The sequence below is a fragment of the Rhipicephalus microplus genome, chromosome 8 (genome assembly GCF_043290135.1).
Source record: "Rhipicephalus microplus isolate Deutch F79 chromosome 8, USDA_Rmic, whole genome shotgun sequence".
Lineage (NCBI taxonomy): Eukaryota > Metazoa > Arthropoda > Arachnida > Ixodida > Ixodidae > Rhipicephalus > Rhipicephalus microplus.
This window is the reverse complement of record NC_134707.1, coordinates 63715515-63737480: the sequence shown is the minus strand read 5'-3', so window position 1 is coordinate 63737480 and position 21966 is coordinate 63715515. Positions and strand designations below refer to the sequence as shown.

At 44.0% G+C, this 21966-nt stretch overlaps 1 protein-coding gene across 4 annotated transcripts in view; it reads left to right on the top strand.

The window, feature by feature from the left end:
* Nucleotides 1–19398, top strand: part of LOC119182049 (venom metalloproteinase antarease TserMP_A-like) — a 62362-nt gene extending 42964 nt beyond the window's left edge. For 3 of the 4 annotated variants that reach the window (XM_075872019.1, XM_075872018.1, XM_075872017.1), the window contains 6 exons: nt 71–123; nt 6798–6906; nt 8895–9062; nt 11849–11984; nt 15350–15544; nt 19135–19398. In XM_075872019.1, the coding sequence (XP_075728134.1) occupies nt 71–123; nt 6798–6906; nt 8895–9062; nt 11849–11984; nt 15350–15544; nt 19135–19221 (748 nt within the window). In that variant the 3' untranslated portion in view covers nt 19222–19398. The remainder of the gene's footprint in view (nt 1–70; nt 124–6797; nt 6907–8894; nt 9063–11848; nt 11985–15349; nt 15545–19134) is intronic. The other variant, XM_075872020.1, reaches the window with a different exon arrangement.
* Nucleotides 19399–21966: the final 2568 nt, after the last annotated feature.

Sequence of the window (21966 nt, the reverse complement as noted above, 5' to 3'; positions counted from 1 at the left end):
TTTTTTGCCTGTGTTTAGTTGAGGATATTGCACTTTTGTGTGAGGCAAAAAGTTTACTTTGTTTTTCTAGTGGCAACCTGGCGATGGCAGTCAACGACACACACATTAATACGCTCGTCAATGGTAAGTGGTCGTCCCTGAAATAGATAGAATGATCGCTATACCAACCCATTGACACCGTAATTAAAGCAATGTTATTATCAAAACAAGATGGTGAGTTCTATCTTGAATCTCGGTTGTCCCGCACTAATAAGTCATGCCCTATAAAGACCATTTTGCCTCTCAAGCTGACGCCACAGCCTTAAAGTCATTTAAACCAAGCGTTTGTGAAGTATCAACTCAGATTATTGCGTGGCTTTGTAGTCCTGCCAACGTTCATGAAGCACTTTCACTTGAAGCCCTAAAAGGGAAGAGACTGGAACTGCTCCACCCGATCACTGAGTGACGCCAGCCGAACAAAGGTACACGTTGCTATAATTGTATAGCGAAGCAATACTGAAGTGTTTAGGTTTAACATGTCGGCTGGTTAATTCAACAGTGCTACGTGCGATTGTATGTGCGCCTGTACTGTCTTGGTCTTCGTTCTGTTTTCAATGTCAGCGTCACCATGCCTCCAGGCGTTAGGTTGCACACTGGTCGGACAACACACGCGTAGTAGTTTACGAACTACACCAGTGAAAAGGCTTGATATACAATCGTCGAATACAATGCGCACCTTCGGTACTCAAAAGCATATACATTTTCTCTTAGGACGTGGTCCTTATATCCCAAAGTTAGAAGTGCACCAGTGAAACGTGCCCTAGCTTTGTGAACCTGCACGCCAGCAAAAGTGCCTTTTCCACGTCAGGATTTGCTCCCATTTCATGCAGTTCTAGATCTTAAATTGGTACGTCAAGACTACTCTTCGCCACTCAAACTGCAGTGTTATGACTGGGTGAGATCTGCGTATCTCATATTGAAGCATACGATTTCTATTTGAAATACTGCCTGACGTGGTCACTCCTGAGATCTTGGATGCATTCTGTACTGTCCTGTTCAACTCCATTAGGTTTCACTCATGATGACGTTGTGGCCCCAAGGCAACCCTCGCACAGTTCTGCTGGGGTCGTACCGGCTACATTGAGCACTCCTGAAGATACATTCGCACACTAGTGGCACCAGTGGTAATGCGACAGCTGCTTTGAATTGACTCAGACTTTGAGAGAGATACACAAATATTCGTCTTCTGCTCACAAAAAGTTTTCAACTCACGAGGCACCCAATCTACCCGGCAGTGTCAATATGCTTCACACCAAATCTGAATCCGGCACCATGTGACCCTGTTTTGAATTGCAACAAGATCTCCATGGTAGACACCACTCTGCCGCCATCATGTCGAATCATTTTATCGTCATCAATCAACGTACAATTAGGATCCGCGGTCTGGGATTTCTCATCGGTCGGTTCACAAAGCGACAATGATAGCAATGTTTTCATTGAACTTTTGTCATACTCGTGGCCTCCCACTGAACAGTCCACCATAGAAGATGCTGTCGTATCCTGCTCTTGAGATATTTTCAATACGTTTGCTTTAAACTTGAGGTGTTCTCAGACTTGTGTGCACGTTAAAGAACCCCAGGTGGTCGAAATTTCTGGATCCCTCCACTACGGCGTCTCTCACATACATATAGTTGTTTTGGGACGGTAAACTTCAAATATCAATCAGATGCTTTAAACCAGAGCTCGGCTGAACCAATTCGCATACACAAGTAGGTGTACTTCTCTGAGAGTGCGATCTTTCTCAACTTACCACCCTTGCCACGATATAACCAATGCAAGCTTGGTCTGCATGCCCCAGGAGTTATTTGTCAAACTTGATTCGCCTGATGTGGACGCGAATGCGGCCTATGGCCAACGCTGTATATTTTTCGGCAAGCACTTCAGCAAAGACCTCTAACAGTTTTACACAGCCAGGTTGTTCAAAGTCTACCGGAGGAACAGTGCTGATCCGACTATTTTCATGATGGGGACTGTATCAATCACGCCAATCGCGCGACTTGCTTGACAAGTGCTGCGTACCAGTTATGCGTGTGTCGTACTCGCGGACATTTAAAGCGACAGCCGAGGCGCGGCCAGTACAGGTGGCAACAGAGCGCTGTGCGCGCGGGAAGGGTGCGCCTCGGTGGGGGAAAGCTAGGGGCAGTGTGTGTGCTTGCACTGCCGTATTGTGTAACTTTTGCGTAATCCTGTTAGTGTTATTAAATGTTTATTTTCGGAGTTTGACTGGCAGGCATCATTTCTTTAGCAGCAAGAAGGCATGAACCCTTCATCTGGTGCCCAATGAGCGTGTTGCGTGTCTCCTACCAGCTATATGGAAGCAAGAATGCAAGGGTTTTGGTAGGCTTTCCAACAGATGCACGAAATGACTATGGCGCATACATTGAAGTGAACGGAGTTGTTGTTCCGACCAAGGCTGGGGGACGATGGGTGACACTTCGGCCTGAGCAAATAGGTATGCGGGCACAGCACCAAGAGCAGAAAGGGTTCGGTGAAGGAAAGCTGGAACAGGCCGACCAAGCGAGAAGCGGAACCAGGGTGAAGTCGACCCTAGTGGGCACAGCGATGGCGCTGGCGGTGGTAACGAGGACGACGAAGTAAACGTCATAGAAATTTTAAAGACCTGAAATTGCGGGGCTCAGAGAATCTTTCCCGTGTATGCCATTGTTAACCAGGACTTGGATGAGGACATCGGTGATGAGCACCAAGCTGCTGCTGCGAAATGAGTACTACTGGCACGCCTACACCTGGCGTGGATGTTGATGCCAAGACGCAGATCACGGGGAAAATTCCGGTAGCAGTTGTGGCGGAGCCCATGAAAGGCACCCGTGCAAGCGGCAGAGATCAATTCAATAAGGCTCTGTACTCACTGTATTCACTGTACTCCTCATGCAAAGCTTGATGGCAAGGTCACGGTGACGATGACAACTGAAACTGTGGACAGTGAGCTTACCCACAAACTCCTGCTGAACGATCTGGCCAACAACACGTAAGCGACCGACAGCGAGGCGCTGTTGTGTGGACATGCGCTCTGTGGTGTCCTGCGCAATTTACAGGACGGAGCTCTATTTCCTATGGTTAAAGTTGCGGAGACCCCCACTACTTCGAAGAACAAAGGTAACGTCAAGATGTCGAGTCCGGTGACAGGGAGAACATCACGGGCAAGAAGGGCATCGCTTGTGAGGCCGACGTTAGATGCAAAGTCTGCATCGGCGGCACCCGAAGTGAAGAACGTCATCATGGGAAGCGACGACGGTAACCATGTGAATGAAGCCACTTCTTTCAAGGGGAGAATGTGTGGGAACCACAACTGTCGCACGACTTGAGTGACACGTGCTACGAACCAGTTATGCACGTGTCCAACTCACGGACATTAAAAACGCAGCCGAGGTGAGGCTGGGACAGTCAGACGCACCGCTGTGCGTGCAGGAGGAGTTTAGACTACCTAGACAAAGTGAAGACGCTGTGCGTGTGCCAGCACTGTTGTATCATGTAGCTTTTGCGTAGCTGTGTTAGCGTTATTAGGTGTTATTTTTGAAGTTCAACCGGCCGGAATTTCCTTTGGCAGGAAGACATCGCAAGCTTTTCAAGACATAGTCTTAGCTCGAGAGACCCAGCGTGTACCTCATGCTATCAAATTTCTTGCTGTGGTTCCTCGGGCCTCACAGTGTCACAGAGACGTTTCGCTTTAGCACCACCATTGAATGAAGTTACATGTCAAACAGAGCTTCTTTTAGGGGCGAAGCTTCTTACGTTATGGGTCGAGTGTCCCGTGTTGTAGTCGTAATAGCCACATCTAGTTCAGTCCATGAGTTTCCGCTGGATAGTTGTACTTGTACATGATGAATATACGATGAAAAGATGCGAGATGGCGGTACTTGGAGTATTCACTAGATGAACGGACAGACAGATGCACGGACACACAGACGGATGGATAAACAGACGCACGGACAAACAAATATACAGACAGACAGACAAATGGACGCGTGGACGGACGGATAGAAAGACTTACAGACGCACAAACGAACGGATGAACAAATGGAAGGACAGACGCCCGGAGAGTGGACTTTTCCATTTGGTTTTATGAGGTGACATACTATATGGGCGAAGAACATCGAACACAGGCTTCTGCGTGACAAACAGGTGTCTTCGCAAACATCCAAACCACTGCTTGAAACTATTTTCGCAGAAAAAAACTATACAAACGTCATCTAGTGTGAGGAAGCGTATTAAACTTTGAAGCAAGTGGTGATTGAAAGCTGTCAAATGATCACAATGAGCTCAATCAAAATGCACAATGATCAACAGCCACATGAACAACTGGGTTTGCACCTACATAGGTGCGTGTGTTACCTACTGAGGCGCAATGGGTACTTTGCTCATTTACAAAAACGAATGGTGGCGGAGGGGGCACTATTACACTGTAGTCGCAATAGCATCGTGCAGAATTTAATGGTGAATGTTGTGCACGAAGAGGTTCCGTTTCTTCCATAATGGTTGAGGATTCCGTCTACCAGTGAAACCACGACTGCGAGTGAAAATGTGATATGAAGGGTGCCTGAATACGCTATACTCTTAAAAATGGCTTAGAAGCATATGGCCAAACTTTTTCAAAGATTTACTAATATGCTTAAATAATGCAGTGCATGCCGCAATTAGTGGAAATGTTTCTTATGTATGGCTGCCACACAGCTTAGCCTAATACTACTATCACAAAATAAAATTTAGTAAGTTTTAATTGCGAAGCATTTCTTAGCGAACTTCGGCGAGTTTGAGCATAGATATCTAGCCGCCTAAGACATTTAGTTCTCCTGGCCGTTTGGATACAGAAATCTATATGAAAATTGGTATGGCATGACATGACCGAAGGATGAGCATAAGTGACTACTCATATCATGAAAATCAAGACATGTATGTTATGAATGTCATTATTTACATGTCATGGTCTTGTTGCTCCTGCTATGGTTTCCTTCACATGGTATATCGCGAAACTGGTATGGTATGTCATGACTGCATGGCGGACATAAGTGGTAGGCCCTCACGTGAAAATCTTGACATGCGTGTCATGTAAGAAAATGACTACATGCCACGCTCTTGATGTGCTTGCGGTCGTTTCGGGGGCTTCATACGCACCAAATTTGGTATTACGTGACATGAATGAAATATAAGGGTATTCGAATGATGCAAACATGATAATCATGACATGGGTGTCATTTGAGGACAAGACTACATGCCACGCTCATGGTGCCCTCACACTTATTTCGCTAGCGTCGCATGTGCGGAATTCCGTATTACGTAACGGGAATGGATGATGAAGGTATGCGACTGGCGCAAACATGGCAATCATGAAATGCGCGTCATGTACGAACATGACTACATTCCACGCTCATGATACGCTAGTGGTCGTTTTGCTAGCTTCATGTATAGAAAATTTGGTATTACGTGACATGGATGGATGGCCAAGGATTATGACGCGTCCAAACAAAATCATGACATGCCTGTCTTGGAACAACATGACTACATGCAATGTTCATGATGCGGCCATTTTACTAGCTTCACATATACTAAGTTTGGTATTTCGTGACGTGAACGGACGGTGAAGGTAATGACGTGTCCATACATTATAATCACGACATGCGTGTCACGTAAAACATGACTACATGCTATGGTCATTGTGTGTTTGCGGCCGTTTCGCTAGCTTTACATATACTAAATTTAGTGTAACGTGACGCAAATGGACGACGAAGATTAATGACACATCCAAACATAGTAATCATGACATGCAAGTCACGTAAAATATGACTCCATGCCATGCTCATGATGCGCTCACGGCCGTTTCGGTAGCTTTACAAGTACCAAATTTGCTATGACGTAAGGCGAACGGATGACGAACGCAAATGCCAGGCGGAAACATGAAAATAATGACATGAAAGTCATGTATGGCATAGTTCACGTCCGTCTCGTACCGGTCCGCTGATTTTAATGTCACAGTTTAACCTTCCTCATTCTTGTTTCGCATATCACCGATTCCCAAAGTACGGGGGATCTACTATTTTTGTATTCCTGAATGGCGTATTTAAGGTCAGATACTTTAATAAAACTTGATCCTACAATTTTAGTATGAAAAGCTTCAGAAGCCAGTTATTTCGGGCTAATAATAAAAATATGCACGGCTTTACAAGGTTTATCTGCTTTCAAGGCTGTTAAATTAAAAAAGCAAGCTTAGTATTTTGCTGGTAGTAAAATATGTTGGTATTTTAGAAGTTTGCCGCCAACCGTAGGAACTGCGTCTACTACATATTGATTCAAACGTCTATAGAAGCAACATGGTGCCTAGAAGCTAACAGAAACATGTTCGTGAAGTTGAACTCGTCTGACAAGCATCGTGGTCAGGTTATGCGTAAAATGATTTCAATTTGAGAGACCACACTAATTGCTTCGATTACTGTTACTGTACAGGTAATGTAGTCGAGAATATGCACTTCGCAGTTGAAAGAGTACTCGCGAGTGGGTTAAGTTCTAATGACATTGAGCCATATGAGACGCGTTTTAGTATGTGTGGCTTCATAAAAATGCCATAAAGTGTAAAGTATTAGCAAGTTAATGCCACTTGCCGCACCCATGTGACACGAAAGTTAATCGCTTTTGCAACAGCACTCTGAACATGACTAACACTAGAAACGTAATTAATTGTTGTGTTGTCATGTGCCAGAACACTGCGTGTCTTGTTTTTACAAAATTCAACTGTGTTATCTTTGCAGGTGTGGCTAGTGTCGCAGAAGTTTGCTCAAACGACAGTGCCGTAGTGGCACAGGATAACCCACTTACGTACAGCGGAGTACTTACGGTCGCTCATGAGATCGCACATGCGTATGTTTTACTGTCAGCATGCACGCATGCACTCATTGTCTACCATTTACAACCGCGAAATTCAAAGACCCATTTTGTGACACTGGGGTTGAATATTTGTTTCTCTTATTAGTAAGACACCAGCTTGATCACACTAGGCTTGTTCATTTTACACAAATGTCTTTGTTTTGTTTGGCAAAAAACGCACCACGTGTAGCACATGTAATCAAAACTTTTATGCACGCAGAGTTGTCTTATGTCCATGAAATATCCAGTCATGATCTCAATATGGTATTCTGTGGTCTTGCATGAGCAGTTTGTGTAAACTATGAAGTCATGCGTGATCACACAATGTCACCTGAAGCTCGTAGTCACAAGCGGTTTATTCAGCGTTACAGATTTCTCGACGGAAGATAACTGCTAAAAATTCCTAATCGGATCATTTTGTGCAAAAAACACAAAAATGTATCTTTGAGATGACGATGATGTTTAATCAAAAGAATGCAGATGTTGACCTGGCCAGCGTACCTCTAGCCTTCTAATTCCTATCGGAGTATAGGCAACATGAGATATGTCAATAAATAAAAGTACATGCAAGTGACTGGCATACTACAATGCCTTGTACAGCTGTCGCGTTATTCCACGACACAATGTGCGATATCCACTATGTACAGAAGCCTGTACATGTCGCATTTGTTTGTGTTCTAGTGGTTTATAGCGCCGGTCATGACACGCCTAATGAGGTCCTGTAAACGTCAAGTGACATTATTAAATGAGTTGACTGTAAAATGAATAATCGACTGTGGCAAAAGTCTTTGAAATCCGGAAAGCACGAGTATAATTACAAATTTCGCCACGTGATTAAAGCGCTTTCTTTCCCCTTTTGTCTAGTGAACGCACTTTAAGCTACATGGTATAGGGGGTGCGCGTAACGATGTAATTTTTCATTGTGTGTTATTGTAGCACGACAGAGGGCAGTGCGAAAACGTCGTAGCATGCCGCGGCCAAAATACGCGGTTCACGGTGTAGAGAAGGGTCGTGGATTTTCTGTGTATGGAGGGGTCATTTTGAGTGTTGGCATCACTTCTACAAACAAATAGAAGCGAGTGATCTTGAAGTTCTTTCAAAAACTGATTGTATATCCCGAGCATCGTGCCGCACTGCAGTATTCAGCTGGTATGTTCTAAGAAGCCGCCACTACCGTTCGGTGGCATCTTTTGAGAATGCTCAGAAAGTGTTGCAGGGCCTATGTAGGTTCCAACCTTCACGCACTTTACCTCCGTGCGGATTTCAACGAGAGCCGTGTGAGGTGAGCACGTCCTCGGGTCAAAAGAATGAATCGTTCATAAAGTGGCCAGAGAATTGATCGCATAAAGTCCAGAGAATCGATCGCATGTTAAGCTATGGCTCTCGCTCATCCGTTTACTAAGGAAGCATGCAGACACTTGCATGTGGTTGCATGGACTTTCAGTACGGCAGAGTAGCCGCCATACTTGCTTGAATGGTGACTCAAGTCACGCAAGTGGCAATCAATGAAGATAAGCTGCCGTTGGCATAAGTACTGTGTGTTTGTTTTCAGTGCACATTTAACAAAAAGTCTCTACCGAAATAGTTAAGGGCCACTTATTAAGCCGCGTCTCATCACTTGAGCCACTTTTTCCCGTCGAGCTCTTTGAAGAAACAAACCCTACGATGACAGGCTTTAGACACATAAGTACGAAGAAATAACACTCTACATGGTTGGTCATTAGTCAACCGCTATCACTTGTTTGACTCTGCTTGTCTTGTCCGGCGAATATGCTTCTGCTAAAACACTCCAGAAGGAGCGCAATGTGCCATTCCTATGAATATCGTGTGAATGTCAGTCCAGCTAGGATATCAACCCAATTGAACGTGAACACGGAGTGACGCTAACAGAATTCAAGTGCTTCGGTAAGAATGCCCCAGAGTCGTTACTAAAGAGTGTTCAACGTTACGGCAGCGAGTTCACTTGGTACATTTGTTTCCAGCCTAGGGGCCACTCACGACGGTGAAAAGTCAGAGCTTGTCATGGATGGGTATCCAAATGATCTGAACTGCACGTGGGAAGATGAATACTTGATGAGCCCAGCGAGCGGAGGGAAAAACAGTGGAAAGCTTTCAAACTGCACGAAGGAGCAAATCAAGTTTGTAGTCAGGTAGGTTAGTCCAATTTTAATCATGGGCCTGCCCGCTTCACAAGCAGCACTTTAGTCTGTCAAGCGAGTTGCTGCCCTGCTTAGCTCGGGTACGCAGGTCCTACTCTACACCCCACAGGAATGCCAGAATACCAGTGCGCCCACACTTCGTTGGACGTGAAAGGGCCTCAGATGGTCCAAGTTAATCAGGACTACTCTGCTACCCCACTGCCCCGTCTGGGTGGCCTAGTGACTAAGGTACTCGTCTGCTGACTCGCAGGTCGTGGGATTGAATCCCGGCTGCGGCGGCTGCATTTTCGATGGAGGCGGAAATGTTGCAGGCCCGTGTGTTCAGATTTGGGTGCACGTTAAAGAACCCCAGGTGGTGGAAATTTCCGGAGCCCTCCACTACGGCGTCTCTCATAATCAAATGGTGGTTTTGGAACGTTAAACCACACATATCAATCAATCTGCTACCACGTTCCCCCACCTTCATCAACACTTTCGTCTTGTGGTTTGGCTGGCCGAATACTGGCTCGCTGGACATCTAATCGAATTTCGGCCACCTCAGCTGCATACAGTAGGACAATAAATCCTCGAGGTTCACGTGTTTAGATTTAAGTGCACGTTAAACAATCGCAGGTGGTCGAAATTTTCATCAGCCTTCATTATGGGGTCTACATAACCCAGGCGCTACCTTCAATCTGCTTCTCATCTACTGACCTGTTTACCCATAGTGGTACTAGATTTGCGCTTAACAGTAACGTTATCTTGCCGAAAGTACACACTAAGTTGAACTCAGTGTTCAATTTTCATTGATACATTATGAAATAGAATACCAGCTTCCCTAAAAATGCAAGACCTTTACATCAATTTAGGACTGAACTGAAAGCACACATATAATGCTTAGCAAGAGTGTTCTTCCTTTTATTTATTTATTTATTTATTTATTTATTTATTTATTTATTATTTATTGATACATACTGTCAATCCCAGATGGATTATAACAGGTGGATAATCTAAGGCAGTGATTAAGTACAGTCAATAGAAAAGAAAAAGATAATAAAAAAATATATTAGCAAAACAACAAGAAAAAAAGAAAACATATAAGCACATTTGCCAACGTACGATCACATTGGCACTTTACTTAAATAAGCAGAGAGATCACATAGCACCATATATGTTTGCGAGGCTATCAAGTCGCTTTCTAGAAGTTTTCTGAAAGTGGGTAAGGATGTGCTACTGGTAATGGAGGGGGACAGGTTATTCCATTCTCTGATCGCAAGCGGGAAGAACGAGAATTTGAAGGCATCTGTGTGAAATCTGTAAGGGGCAAGGGTATGAGAGTATTTGTGGCCGATAGTTGTAGCTGCGGATAGCTTTATGTAGCGGGACTTGTCTATGTTTAGGTGACCATGTAACAGTTGGTACATCAGCTTTGGTACATCATGCCTACTATAGCATTTTTTTCTTTTTTGCGGCACCACTGCTTAGTTTTATACATCGCTTCATTTTGTTTCATTGTGCATAATTTTTCATTGTACATATGTTTCATTGTGCGTTTCATTTTGTTTCAATGTATGTAAATCAGCCTTCATCTGTGGTAAGTATTACTGTTGATCCTTTCCATAGCTTCACTTTGTTTAAATTGGCAGATTTTATGTATTACAGTGTTTTGTATCTTTGTTTCGCTTCTACTGCTTAGCTTTATTCATCGCTTCGTTTTGTTTCATTGCGTATGTTTTGTTTTCATTTTGTATGATTCTTTACTGCTATGCTTTTTACGTGTTTAGTTCATTTTTATGATTATTGCTAATGTTGCCACAAACACTACGTTTCACCACAATGTGCTCTTAACACGAGGTCTCGATACAGTCTTCGACTTTGGGACGCCCTTATGTATACTAACACATGCAACATTTTTCTATTGGTATCAATAAAAAATGCTGAAAACAATCTAAAGTTCTCATAATCCTAATGAACTTAGCAAGTGTAGCTTGTTGACCTTGTTGGTCTAACATGTGGATAAAGTGAAGCGCGGCACTGAATTCACGAGGATAGGGCCTACAGAACACACAAGCGCTAATTTTCAACAGTGATTCAATAGATGCCGGATCACTCAATATATACATACAGAAGCCGGACACTCGGGCATGCGCGAATGTTGTGGCATGAGCGAAATGACAAAATTTATTAGATTATGACAATGTTGATGAGTTGCCACATTTTCGCCTAGCTAATGGCTGTTGTTTCTATGAATTACATAGTTTCATCTTTGTGCATGCGTATAACCAACCACTTATCAAAAAACGGGCGAACACCCACACCGGCCGGAATGCATGAGTAAGAGAGCACAAAAACAATGTTAAGAAGAGAGAAGATGGCCTGTTATCCGTGTATTCCTGCTCGTTTGGGTGTTTGCCTTTGTGCAGCAAAATCCATATACGCAGGAAGCGGAACGCCTTCGCTAGTTCAGGGCTTAAGCTATAAGCACACCCTTTCCAGTCATGAAGCTTTGTGTGCTACTGCAAGAGCAGAGTGCTAGGTTGCCCAATTATTGGAGAGTGCACACCTTGTCATTTCCTTCCAAAAGTGACAACACTTCCCAGGAGCACCTTCCCGTGCATATCAGCCGTGTGGAAGTAGCCGTGTGGTGTTTGACGCATGCTCTCTCATTTATTTGACACGCACAGGAGCTTTAATACCACACATGCCTATAATAAAAGCTACTTTCGTTGCTGCAGTTATCTGTCGTGCTTTGTTCCTAACGACATTCTTCTCTCTCTCTCTCATTCTCTCTCATGCAGTACTTTGCCAAAGAATTGTATCAAGGTTAGTACGGAAGCGAACTACTCCAACAAGTTTTATCCCGGACAAAACATGACACCAGAGACATTTTGTAAGACAATGCATCCACAGCAAAAGGACGTCAACGCCTCCGAGGTATGTAGCCATGTCAGTTCCTTATTATCATGATCCACTTTACAGGTTTTGAAGATTTTCCCGTTTATGAGGATTTTTTTTCAGTTACTGCTTGGAGATTTTTTTGTGTGTGCTTATAAATTACGCGAACACCCACTGACATGTCCAAGCTTCCAACTTTGTCACGATTTTTATTGTTAGTAAAAATTGGCCCTGTATATGCATGTTTCACTGCAAATGCCGTAGAAAGACTGCGTGAGGAGAGAGTGAACAATACATTTATTTGATGTTCTGCGCGAGACAATTGGTGAATTGTATTATGGAAGCGCTGTGTTAGAGAGTCTCGATCCGTGCAGTGATGGCGAACGAGCGCGTTGAGGCACGTTACACAGCCCCGCCACGGTGGTCTAGTGGCTAAAGTCGGCTGCTGACCCGCAGGTCGCGGGATCAAATCCGGGCTGTGGCAGCTGCATTTCCGATGGAGGCGGAAATGTTGTAGGCTCGTGTACTCAGATTTGGGTGCACGTTAAAGATCCCCAGGGGGTCGAAATTTCCGGAGCCCTCCACTACGGCGTCTCTCATAATCATATGGTGGTTTTGGGACGTTAAACCCCACTAATCAATCAATCACGTTAGACCCGTGCACTATCTGCCAGTTATCTTCGAAAACGAAGGAAGGTGTGCGCGCCCACGGAGAAAGATGTGCGCCTGTCTCGAAGGCAATAAGGTGTAGAACGCAAAGCGACGGGCTGGTGCCACCACAGAGTCATCTTAGCAGAGTGTTGGAAACACTTGCCTTTTTGAGCATCGCGTTGCATTGTCAGTGCAGCGTGATAAACGCTACGGACCTTAGAATTACTTATGTCTGCCTTCTCTAGTATAAAGACGCACTTACAAAATATTGAAACTTGTTATGGTGCCTCAGATATGCGCAATTATTGCTTTTTAATTGACAATCGCACAAGTATGAACGCTGAAACTTGAGCAATATTGTTGGGGTCTGAGGATGCGGTTGGCCGTTTCGGGTATTTATTGGTGCCGTTTAGAGTATCGTTACTGCAGACAAACAGACCAATGCACAGACAGACAGAAAAAGAGAAAGACAGACCGACAGACCGAAATTTTCGCGTTGAAGGCCCCCAAGAAACACTATCGTCTTTATTATAATATAGCTTGGCGTCGACAAGCTTCACAAGAGTGCTTAAAAAATGTAACGTATAAACCGGGAATGCTATGAAGTATTTTTTAAATTAAAACCTAATGCATGGCAATGCATTACGTTCTTATTTTGAATACTTACACCGCTCTTCTAAAACTGCTAGATCGCCACTTAGCTACATGGCCACACCAGAGTGATGGATGAATGAATAAATGAATGAGTGAATAAAGGACGCTGTCAAGAAATGTTAACCTAACATTATTCAGTGCTATAACTATATGTCACACTCTCCTCAGAGCAAATACAGTTTCAATTTGATTCTATGATTTGTATTTTGTAGAATGCTCCTATGAAACACCTGTCTAAATTAATGTCAAGTTTTTTTTTTTTTGGCGTGAACCACACAATTTTTTAAATATACGCAAGGGAAAACTTTGGCGCTAATGTCTATAGGAGCGGAATCGCACGGCGCTTCAGCGAAGACGGGAATGGTGGGTGGTACACGGATTTGGCTAATTTTCATACTTCTGGCTTTATGTGTGTTCGTGCGGCTTGGGGCTGTTTCCTTTCGAAAAAAAATTGGCATATGTCCAGTGGTTCGGCTTTACCACCTTATTTTTTAGGCTAACCATTTCATATCGGGTCACGAAGTTCGGATGGGTTCATTCTTTCCTTCAAAACAAAACCGATACGCCGCAATAAATGATGGCAAATCCGGTCCGCCGGCCACAAGTATAAAGACAAGGGAAATCCGTGTACTACTCTTTATTCCCATGGTCGCTGAACGATTGCAGCGCCAGAGTCCCCTCTAATTAATTATAGGAAACTCAATGGCGTGAACATCCAGTCTTGAACTTAAAATTCTCATTCTATACATGCCAACTAAGATGTTGAAAAGTTATACTGCAACCCCTAAGAACCGTAATAATAAAACGTGTGTTTAAGAACACCATTCTTCAGGTTAACAAAGTATTTTTGACACGTTTTGCTATAGATATCGTCATGTACTGACTTTCTTCATTTTTACTTGTGCTAGCGGATTAAAACTGCTTACAAACGACATCTTAACTTGTAGCTGCCTACGAGTGATTTCAAGCATAATACAGCAAGGAAAAGAAACGTCCCTTACAGGTTATTGGTCACGAGAATGATTCAACTGCTTTTCTGAAGTGATATAAACACTAAAATCAAATAGTGACACCATGGGTAGAAAAAAGAAGTGCAGCTCATGCAGACTCAATCAATGTTATACATTTCGTTCTTCGAGATAACACGGACTAACCAATATTTTACTAATTTAGACTCACTCTTCCTCGAACTTGCCAAAATATGGCTCATCCGCACTCACTCAGCCTCAGACTTAAGGCTTGATCTGAGTCTAAGGATGAGTCAGTTTGTAGACCTGTTGATCACAGTAGCCTAACTTGCGTCGGCTAGTTAATAGTCCACCATCCGTGAACAGATTAGATGTCATTGATCATTGGTATGTTTTCTGTGCGGCTCTGACGGTGCTCGACTCCTGACGTCTAGGTGACAGGTTCGATTCCCACCGCGGCAGTCACATTTAGGTGGAGGCAAATTGCTAGAGGACCTTCCGCTGTGTGAATCAGTGTACATTAAGTAACACCATATAGCAGAAGTTTCCGAACTCCTCCACTACGGCACGTCTCATAATCATAATTCGGTTTTTCATGTAAAACCCCAGATATTATTCTTAAAACGCCTCTATATGTGAACCAAAACGAGTTGTCTCGCTAGTTGGTGCATGGTGCAATACAAAAGCTGGAGGCACAAAGAACGAGCATTAGAAAGCCAGTTTTGTCACCAGTCCTGCCTTTCCTTGTCCTAATTCTTTTGCGCCTACAATCTTTATTAGTCCATATTAGCCGCCATAGTGTTTTAGCTGCGGCGGCGTCATGTGCTAATCACGGGCAGGCGGCTAAGATTAGCGACCCTGTCGAGCTGAATTTGATGGTTCGAAATACAAAAATGCATTGGCATACGTAATCATGTCTACCTTAAAGACAAACACGCGGTCAAGTACAATCGACAGGATCCCGATAATGCTTCCTTCATAACGATGTCATAATTGTTACTCGTAAAGCCGTGAAATATTTTTTTTTACTTTTTTCATTTCTGTTCTCATCAAATACGCCATGTGTAGCTGAGTAGTTCTTTGTCTGGCACGTCGTGTCACCTTTGCTTCTTTTTCTGTTACTTCATGCAGCCCAATGGCAGTGGCGATCAACAATGCACAATAGAGTGTTGCTGGAAATATGAACTTGGAAATGTGCAAGAGCGAGAGGTTATCAGCATTGACTATCCGGATATTTCCGACGAGAGCAGTGAGTACTATTATGGAGAGCCCAGGGATTGTGAAAAGTACAGCACGCCAGAAGCAATGCCTTGTGGCGAAAATAAGGTACTTATATAAGTTGTATTCCCATTTGTTTGCGCAGAGGGAGTAGAATTGTTTTTCTCGTTCTATGGTATTGCACTCCATATTGTTGCGGGGTGAAGACTCGTTTCACAATACATTTGCAACGTATGCAGAATAGGGGTGGAAATACCTATACACAGTGTGACGTCTACAATCTCTGCTGCTTCTCATTTGTTATCAAGCTGCTGTAGCTTGAATGGCGAAAAAAAATGTAGCTGATCCCTTTTACTAGGAATTGGTATAACATAAAATCCTTGCACGTCTTCTCACAAGTAGTCAGCGTTTATTGTGCATTGTCTCGTCACAAGGGCAAAACAATGAATGCTGCAGCAACTCCAAAGTCATGCGGAGAACGACAACCAGCTCAAACCTTGCAAAGTGCACCTCCAGCGGAAAGAACGAAAGAAATTAGCATACTCTGATGACCGCCAAACGGTATATGGTGCGTATAAATGGCTTGTCGCCAGTAGTTTTGCCAACACACGCTCCGTGGCCTTGTGGTTAGTGCCGCGCGCTGCGGATGGAGAGGTCGCTAGTTCGACTTCCCGCGACAGAACTTTTCCTCTTCGCATTTACATTGAAATCTGTTAGTTCATATTGTGCAAGGTTCTATTCGTGAAGGGAATACGTCAGCGTAGCGGTGGTGGACCCCGGCATAAAACGCGTTCGTGTTGAACAAAAACTAGGGCCATGCATCATACAATGAAGAAACATTATAGCGTCTATTTATTGCCACCACATTAAGTGCGTGATGGAAACAGCGCGTCCCGCTGTTCGCGTGTGTTTATAGCGGAGAAGTCGGTGACAAGCACAAAAGAGCCAAGGCCCCCAATTCAAGTTCTTGATTATCTTTTCTTGTGACTCATACCCACTGACGGGAATTTGGTCAAGAACTGAGTGGCCTTTTAAAATCTTACGGAGTTTTAGAGAAATGATGGTCGTAGAATAAAGACATCACAAACTTTGCACAAGTTTATGCATGTGTGGACACAGAGAGAATATCGGAGAGCGTCGTCTTCTTTCGAATTATTTTCCTCTTCATTTCTATCAGCTCACCGTAGAAATGCAGACTCCGGCTCATATCATCATCATCATCAGCCTGACTACATCCACTGCAGGACAAAGGCCTCTCCCATTTTCTGCCAGTTAACCCGGTCCTGTGCTTGCTGCTGTCAATTCATACCCGCAAACTTCTTAATCTCATCTGCCCACCTAGCCTTCTGTCGCCCCCTAACCCGCTTGCCTTCTCTGGGAATCCAGTAAGTTACCCTTAACGGCCAGTGGTTATCCTGTCTACGCGCTACATGCCCGGCCCATGTCCATTTCTTTTTCTTGATTTCAGCTATGTTATCCTTAACCCCCGTTTGTTCCCTAATCCACTCTGCTCTCTTCTTGTCTTTTAAGGTTACACCTACCATTTTTCTTTCCATTGCTCGTTACGTCTTCCTCAATTTCAGCTGAACCCTCTTTGTAAGTCTCGAGGTTTCTGTTCCGTAGCTAAGTACCGGGAAGATACACTTGTTATATACCTTCTTCTTGAGGTATAGTGGCAATCTACCTGTCATAACTTGAGAGTGCTTGCCAAATGTGCTTCACTCCATTCTTATTCTTCTAGTTACTTCAATCTCGTGGTTCGGCTCCACGGTTGTTACCTGCCCTAAGTAGACATAGTCTTTTACAACTTGAAGTGCACTATTAGCTATCTCGAAGTGCTGCTGTTTTCCGAGGTTGTTGTACATTACTTTCGTTTTCTGCAGATTCATTTTAAGGTCCACCTTCCTGCTCTCCTTGTCTAACTCCGTAATCATGAGTTGCAATGCGTCCCCTGAGTTACTCAGCAATGCAATGTCATCGGCAAAGCGCAGGTTACTAAGGTACTCTCCATTAACTCTTGTCCCAAACTGTTCCCAATTTAGGCTTCTGAAAACATCCTGTAAGCACGCGGTAAATAGCATTGGGGAGATTGTATCCCCCTGCCTTACACCCTTCTTGATTGGTATTCTGTTGCTTTCTTTATGAAGCATTATGGTAGCAGTTGATCCCCTGTAAATCTCTTCCAGGATGTTTATATATACTTCATCGACGCCCTGATTCCACAGTGTCTGCATGACGGCTCATATTTCTACTGAATCAAGCGCCTTCTCGTAATCTATGAAGGCTATGTATAGTGGTTGGTTATACTCTGAGCATTTCTCTATTACCTGATTGATAGTATGAACGTGGTCGATTGTTGAGTAGCCTGTTCGAAATCCTGCTTGTTCCTTTGGTTGATTAAATTCTAATGTTTTCTTTACTCTGTTAGCAATTACTTTTGTAAATAGCTTGTATACTACAGAGAGCAAGAAGATCGGCCTGTAATTCTTCAAGTCCTTGTCATCTCCTTCCGATGTATTAGGATAATGTTAGCATTCTTCACCTATAGCTTCACTTATACCAAATTTGGTATTACGGGATGTACCACTCTCCTAATTTGGTATTACGGTATGTACCACTCTCCTAACTTCAATGGGACGTAACATGGTGGCGTCAACATAAGACATAGTCGCTCGTTCAAAGGTGAGCCTTTCACGGAGGCACAAGAGAAACCACATGATGTGCAGAATGGTTATAATTTCTGCGATCCGCGAAACAATGCAAACCACGTCGGGAACGGGGAGCATTCAAAAGAAATTAATACAGTAGACTCTTCCAAAAAATGGGGCTTTGCCCTTTCAGTCATCTAGGCAGGCACGTAAATGACCATGTAACTTTTGCTATACCGCTTGTGGCACATCGGCGCTTTGCTGATTTATAGCACTGCGAAATGCGCAGATCGTAACACGTTCACGCAAAACGTAACGTGGCATTTATGTGCGAATCTAGTGTGCCAACGATACCTTAAACCATCAGTGACCGAATGTTAGAGAATTTGAACTGCTTCTTTGATGCAACTTTAATATATTGCGAATCATACTGAAGCCAAGTATGGTGCGGGGGACGTTAATTCTACTGTTTTAAATGTATGGCAGTGTGATGTAAACATGCACGTAGAACAATGAACGAAAATACGATTTGCAGCTGGCAAGGTCTGAACCTGTAACATTTAAATGACCCACCCGATGCTCTTTAAATGACAACCCGCGCATGATATGCGCGGGTTGTCAATTCTTTCATCAACTTTTCTGCTATTTGCGTGAATGCGAACTTAGAAGTGTTTTTGAGCGCCACTGGTCGCCATGGCAAAAGGTATGAAATACATATGCCATGGCGACCAGTGCCATGGCAGCTCTGCTGACATCTGGCGTCACGTAACTGCTATTCAGGTAAATGTTAGAAGCTTCCTTCAATACTTTCTACGTAGTACACAAATCTCATAGGAGATGTAAGACCAGCTTGCTTGTTGTAACCTCCTATATACAAGGAATTCGATGGCAGTTCATGTAAACCGGCCAGAAACTCGGGCATCGTAAGAGAAGTTAGAGTTTAGAGAGAAAAAAAACATGAAGCATTGTGGCATACCAAGTACAATTTTGAAGTAGATGTTTGAACTGTCAAAATATTTGTACTTACTACTTACTTTACCTCATTTACAGACGTGCAGACAAGGTGTCTGTGGTGAACACAACTGGACCGAGATATACAACCTGTATCGTACATACCGCACCTTTCAGACCATATGATTTGTCTTCCACTGGGCGTCGGGCACCTCACAGCATTAGAATTACACTTTTGTTTTGGCGAAGAGAATATTTAGGAACCAACATTGCGAGTCTTCGAATACCATAAAAGCAGAAAACCTACATCCGTTGAACAATTATAGTTCAAGTTTTCATTATACACTAAATTTTTCTCGATAAGTTCAATTTTGTTTTGTCCTTTCGCGGAAAACCAGAGAGGAACCCCGCCATTTTTCCAAAACGTTACGTGTATATTGTATGGCATTAGTTGAATGAAAAAGTGCACACTGGCGTATCTTATATGAACACTCACCTGGTCCCTTGTTCATTTGGCAAAAACAGCTTGAACGTGAAAGCGGTCTTCTTACTTCATGTCACTTTATGTATATATCCTCCCGCATACCCTTCAGAAAGTTTTCTGAAGCTTTAGCACTGCTTTCAGGTTCGCATGTATTGCAAGTTTTCGACATCTTACCTAGTTTTTATTATACCTGCGATCTACCCATCTTGGGCCAAGCTAACATGTCATGGGAAGACGGCAAGGTTGGGCTGATTCCCAATTTAACAAGTGCGTCCGCAAGAATAGGCGTTGCAGATAACTTCGATAGGTGGTGAGCGAGAGAGATCACGTCTTGGGGACCATGCGAAATACCGCATATACAATGGACATGAAACAGGTGACTTCCTTCAGTTGAGAACCATACCTAAATCCTTTTTTATGCAACAACGATGGAGGCTTTACCATCACGACTTCGGGAACTCACGCAGGAAAGGCAAATGAAGCAATAACCAGCAACTTTCGTCGTGTTTAAGACATAAGGTCTTAAAAAGTAAAGAAGTTAGAAGTGAAGCGATGCCAAGACTTGAAGTTGGGCAAGCCCCGCCGCGATGGTCTAGTGGCTAAGGTACTCGGCTGCTGACCCGCAGGTCGCGGGATCAAATCCCTGCCGCGGTGGCTGCATTTTCGATGGAGGCGGAAATGTTGTAGGCCCGTGTGCTCAGATTTGGGTGCACCTTAAAAAACACAGGGGGTCGAAATTCCTCGAGCCCTCTACTACGGCGTCTGTCATAATCATATGGTGGTTTTGGGACGTTAAACCCACATATCAATCAATTGAAGTTGGGCAAGTTTGCTGCGTCTATCAAGAAGCGCAGACACTCTTGCCTGTTAGTATTTTTTCCGCCAAGATTCACAAGCCTAAACATCCATTCTGTGTTGCAGTTTTGGAGCGAGGCACTTGGGAGCATTGCGTGGGGTTCTTTTTGCAGCAGTCCCTAGCCCTGTTGTTTGCTGATGACCCTTTTGTTGTTACATAAGTGCGAAATCACTCAGCATCCATCGAAACTGAGCAACCAAAACTCGTGAGTGTTTTCTGATACACCTGAAATATATTTATTACTCACCGCCACATCCTTCAGTTTCGAAGCTGTTGACGAGGCCTTGGCAATACGAGCATAGCTGCCATTTTGTTTTCAAAATGGATGAAAGATCAACATTAAAGGATTCATTGAGTTTGTGTCCTTTCATTTGCGCGCCACATTGACTAAGTTGAAAAGAGACTGTACATCCAAAACAAAAGCATCTGCATCGGCTAATGTATTGCACCCACGCTAATTGACGTTGTTCTTGCTCGCGATGACAGAGGCCTACTTGCGTCTCTCGAAGGCAGTACAGTACAAAAGGTATTTTGGATTGACGATGGCTAGCTTATCATTCACTAGGTAAAAAAAATACGGACAACCTGTCCACGGCATTCTTTTAGTGTTGGCAGAAAATGGAGAGGACTTAGTGCGAACGGAGAAGGTACCCTCAAAAAACGAACTTCTGTTCTTAGATCTCAGGCTAGATCTGAGTGCTGAGCATTTGTGCGGGAGGTGCGCCCCTCATTCACAAAAAGGTTTCATGCATTCACATAGGAACACTAATAGCTTGCTAAGTGGGGAGTGGCCATGTCTGTCTTCGGGAGTTCGTTGAGTAGATTTTGCTTTCACCGCGTGAAGAGAGCCTTGGTGAACAATGACGCTGTGTGCGCCTAGCTGGTTATGCAGACTCGATCCTTGCAGAAAAGGCTACAAGCTTTTGAAGCACTTCCAAAGAGCACCACCTGGAGAAGAACCTCGTGGAGGAAAAAAAAATCACCGCCATATTCACAAAGTGAATGAAGTTATAGGAACTTGCTCCAAGTGGACCAGTCACTTCTTTGCGAGAACGTTTCTGTAGGAAGGTTTAACAAGCGGGTGCATTATGTGTGCAGTACGTCCAAGGCAGCGCTGCCGGGCATGTTCCGCGGCCAGCAATTAACAGCGTTAGCCACGTCGGTCGGCTCATTAACCACCTGCCCCTTTATGCCATACTGGCTGCTGCTTTGAGTGAAATGTTTAACGCTCAAATATGGCAGACGTTAGCTATCAGAAGTTTTTCAACCGGATTGAAAGCAGGCAGGTGATGGGGCTTGACAGGATATTCGTACCCGTGCGTAGTACTCATCGTAGTTTCGCTTTCAGATAGGAAGGACACGTGGCGTCCGGAGGCACTTTGTCTCAGAGCCTCACACAACTCATCCACCCATCATCATTCGTCGGTCTGCCCCGGCACTACGTGCCTCCCATGGTTGGTGAGAGGGTAGATTTCTCTTGGCCGTACGGTAAGTACGCTGACAAGGGGGCCACCGCTCGGCGGCAGGCGCCGAGCAGTCGCGGTTTGCCTCACGACATCCAAGCTAGAGAGACCCGAAAAAGGGACAACCC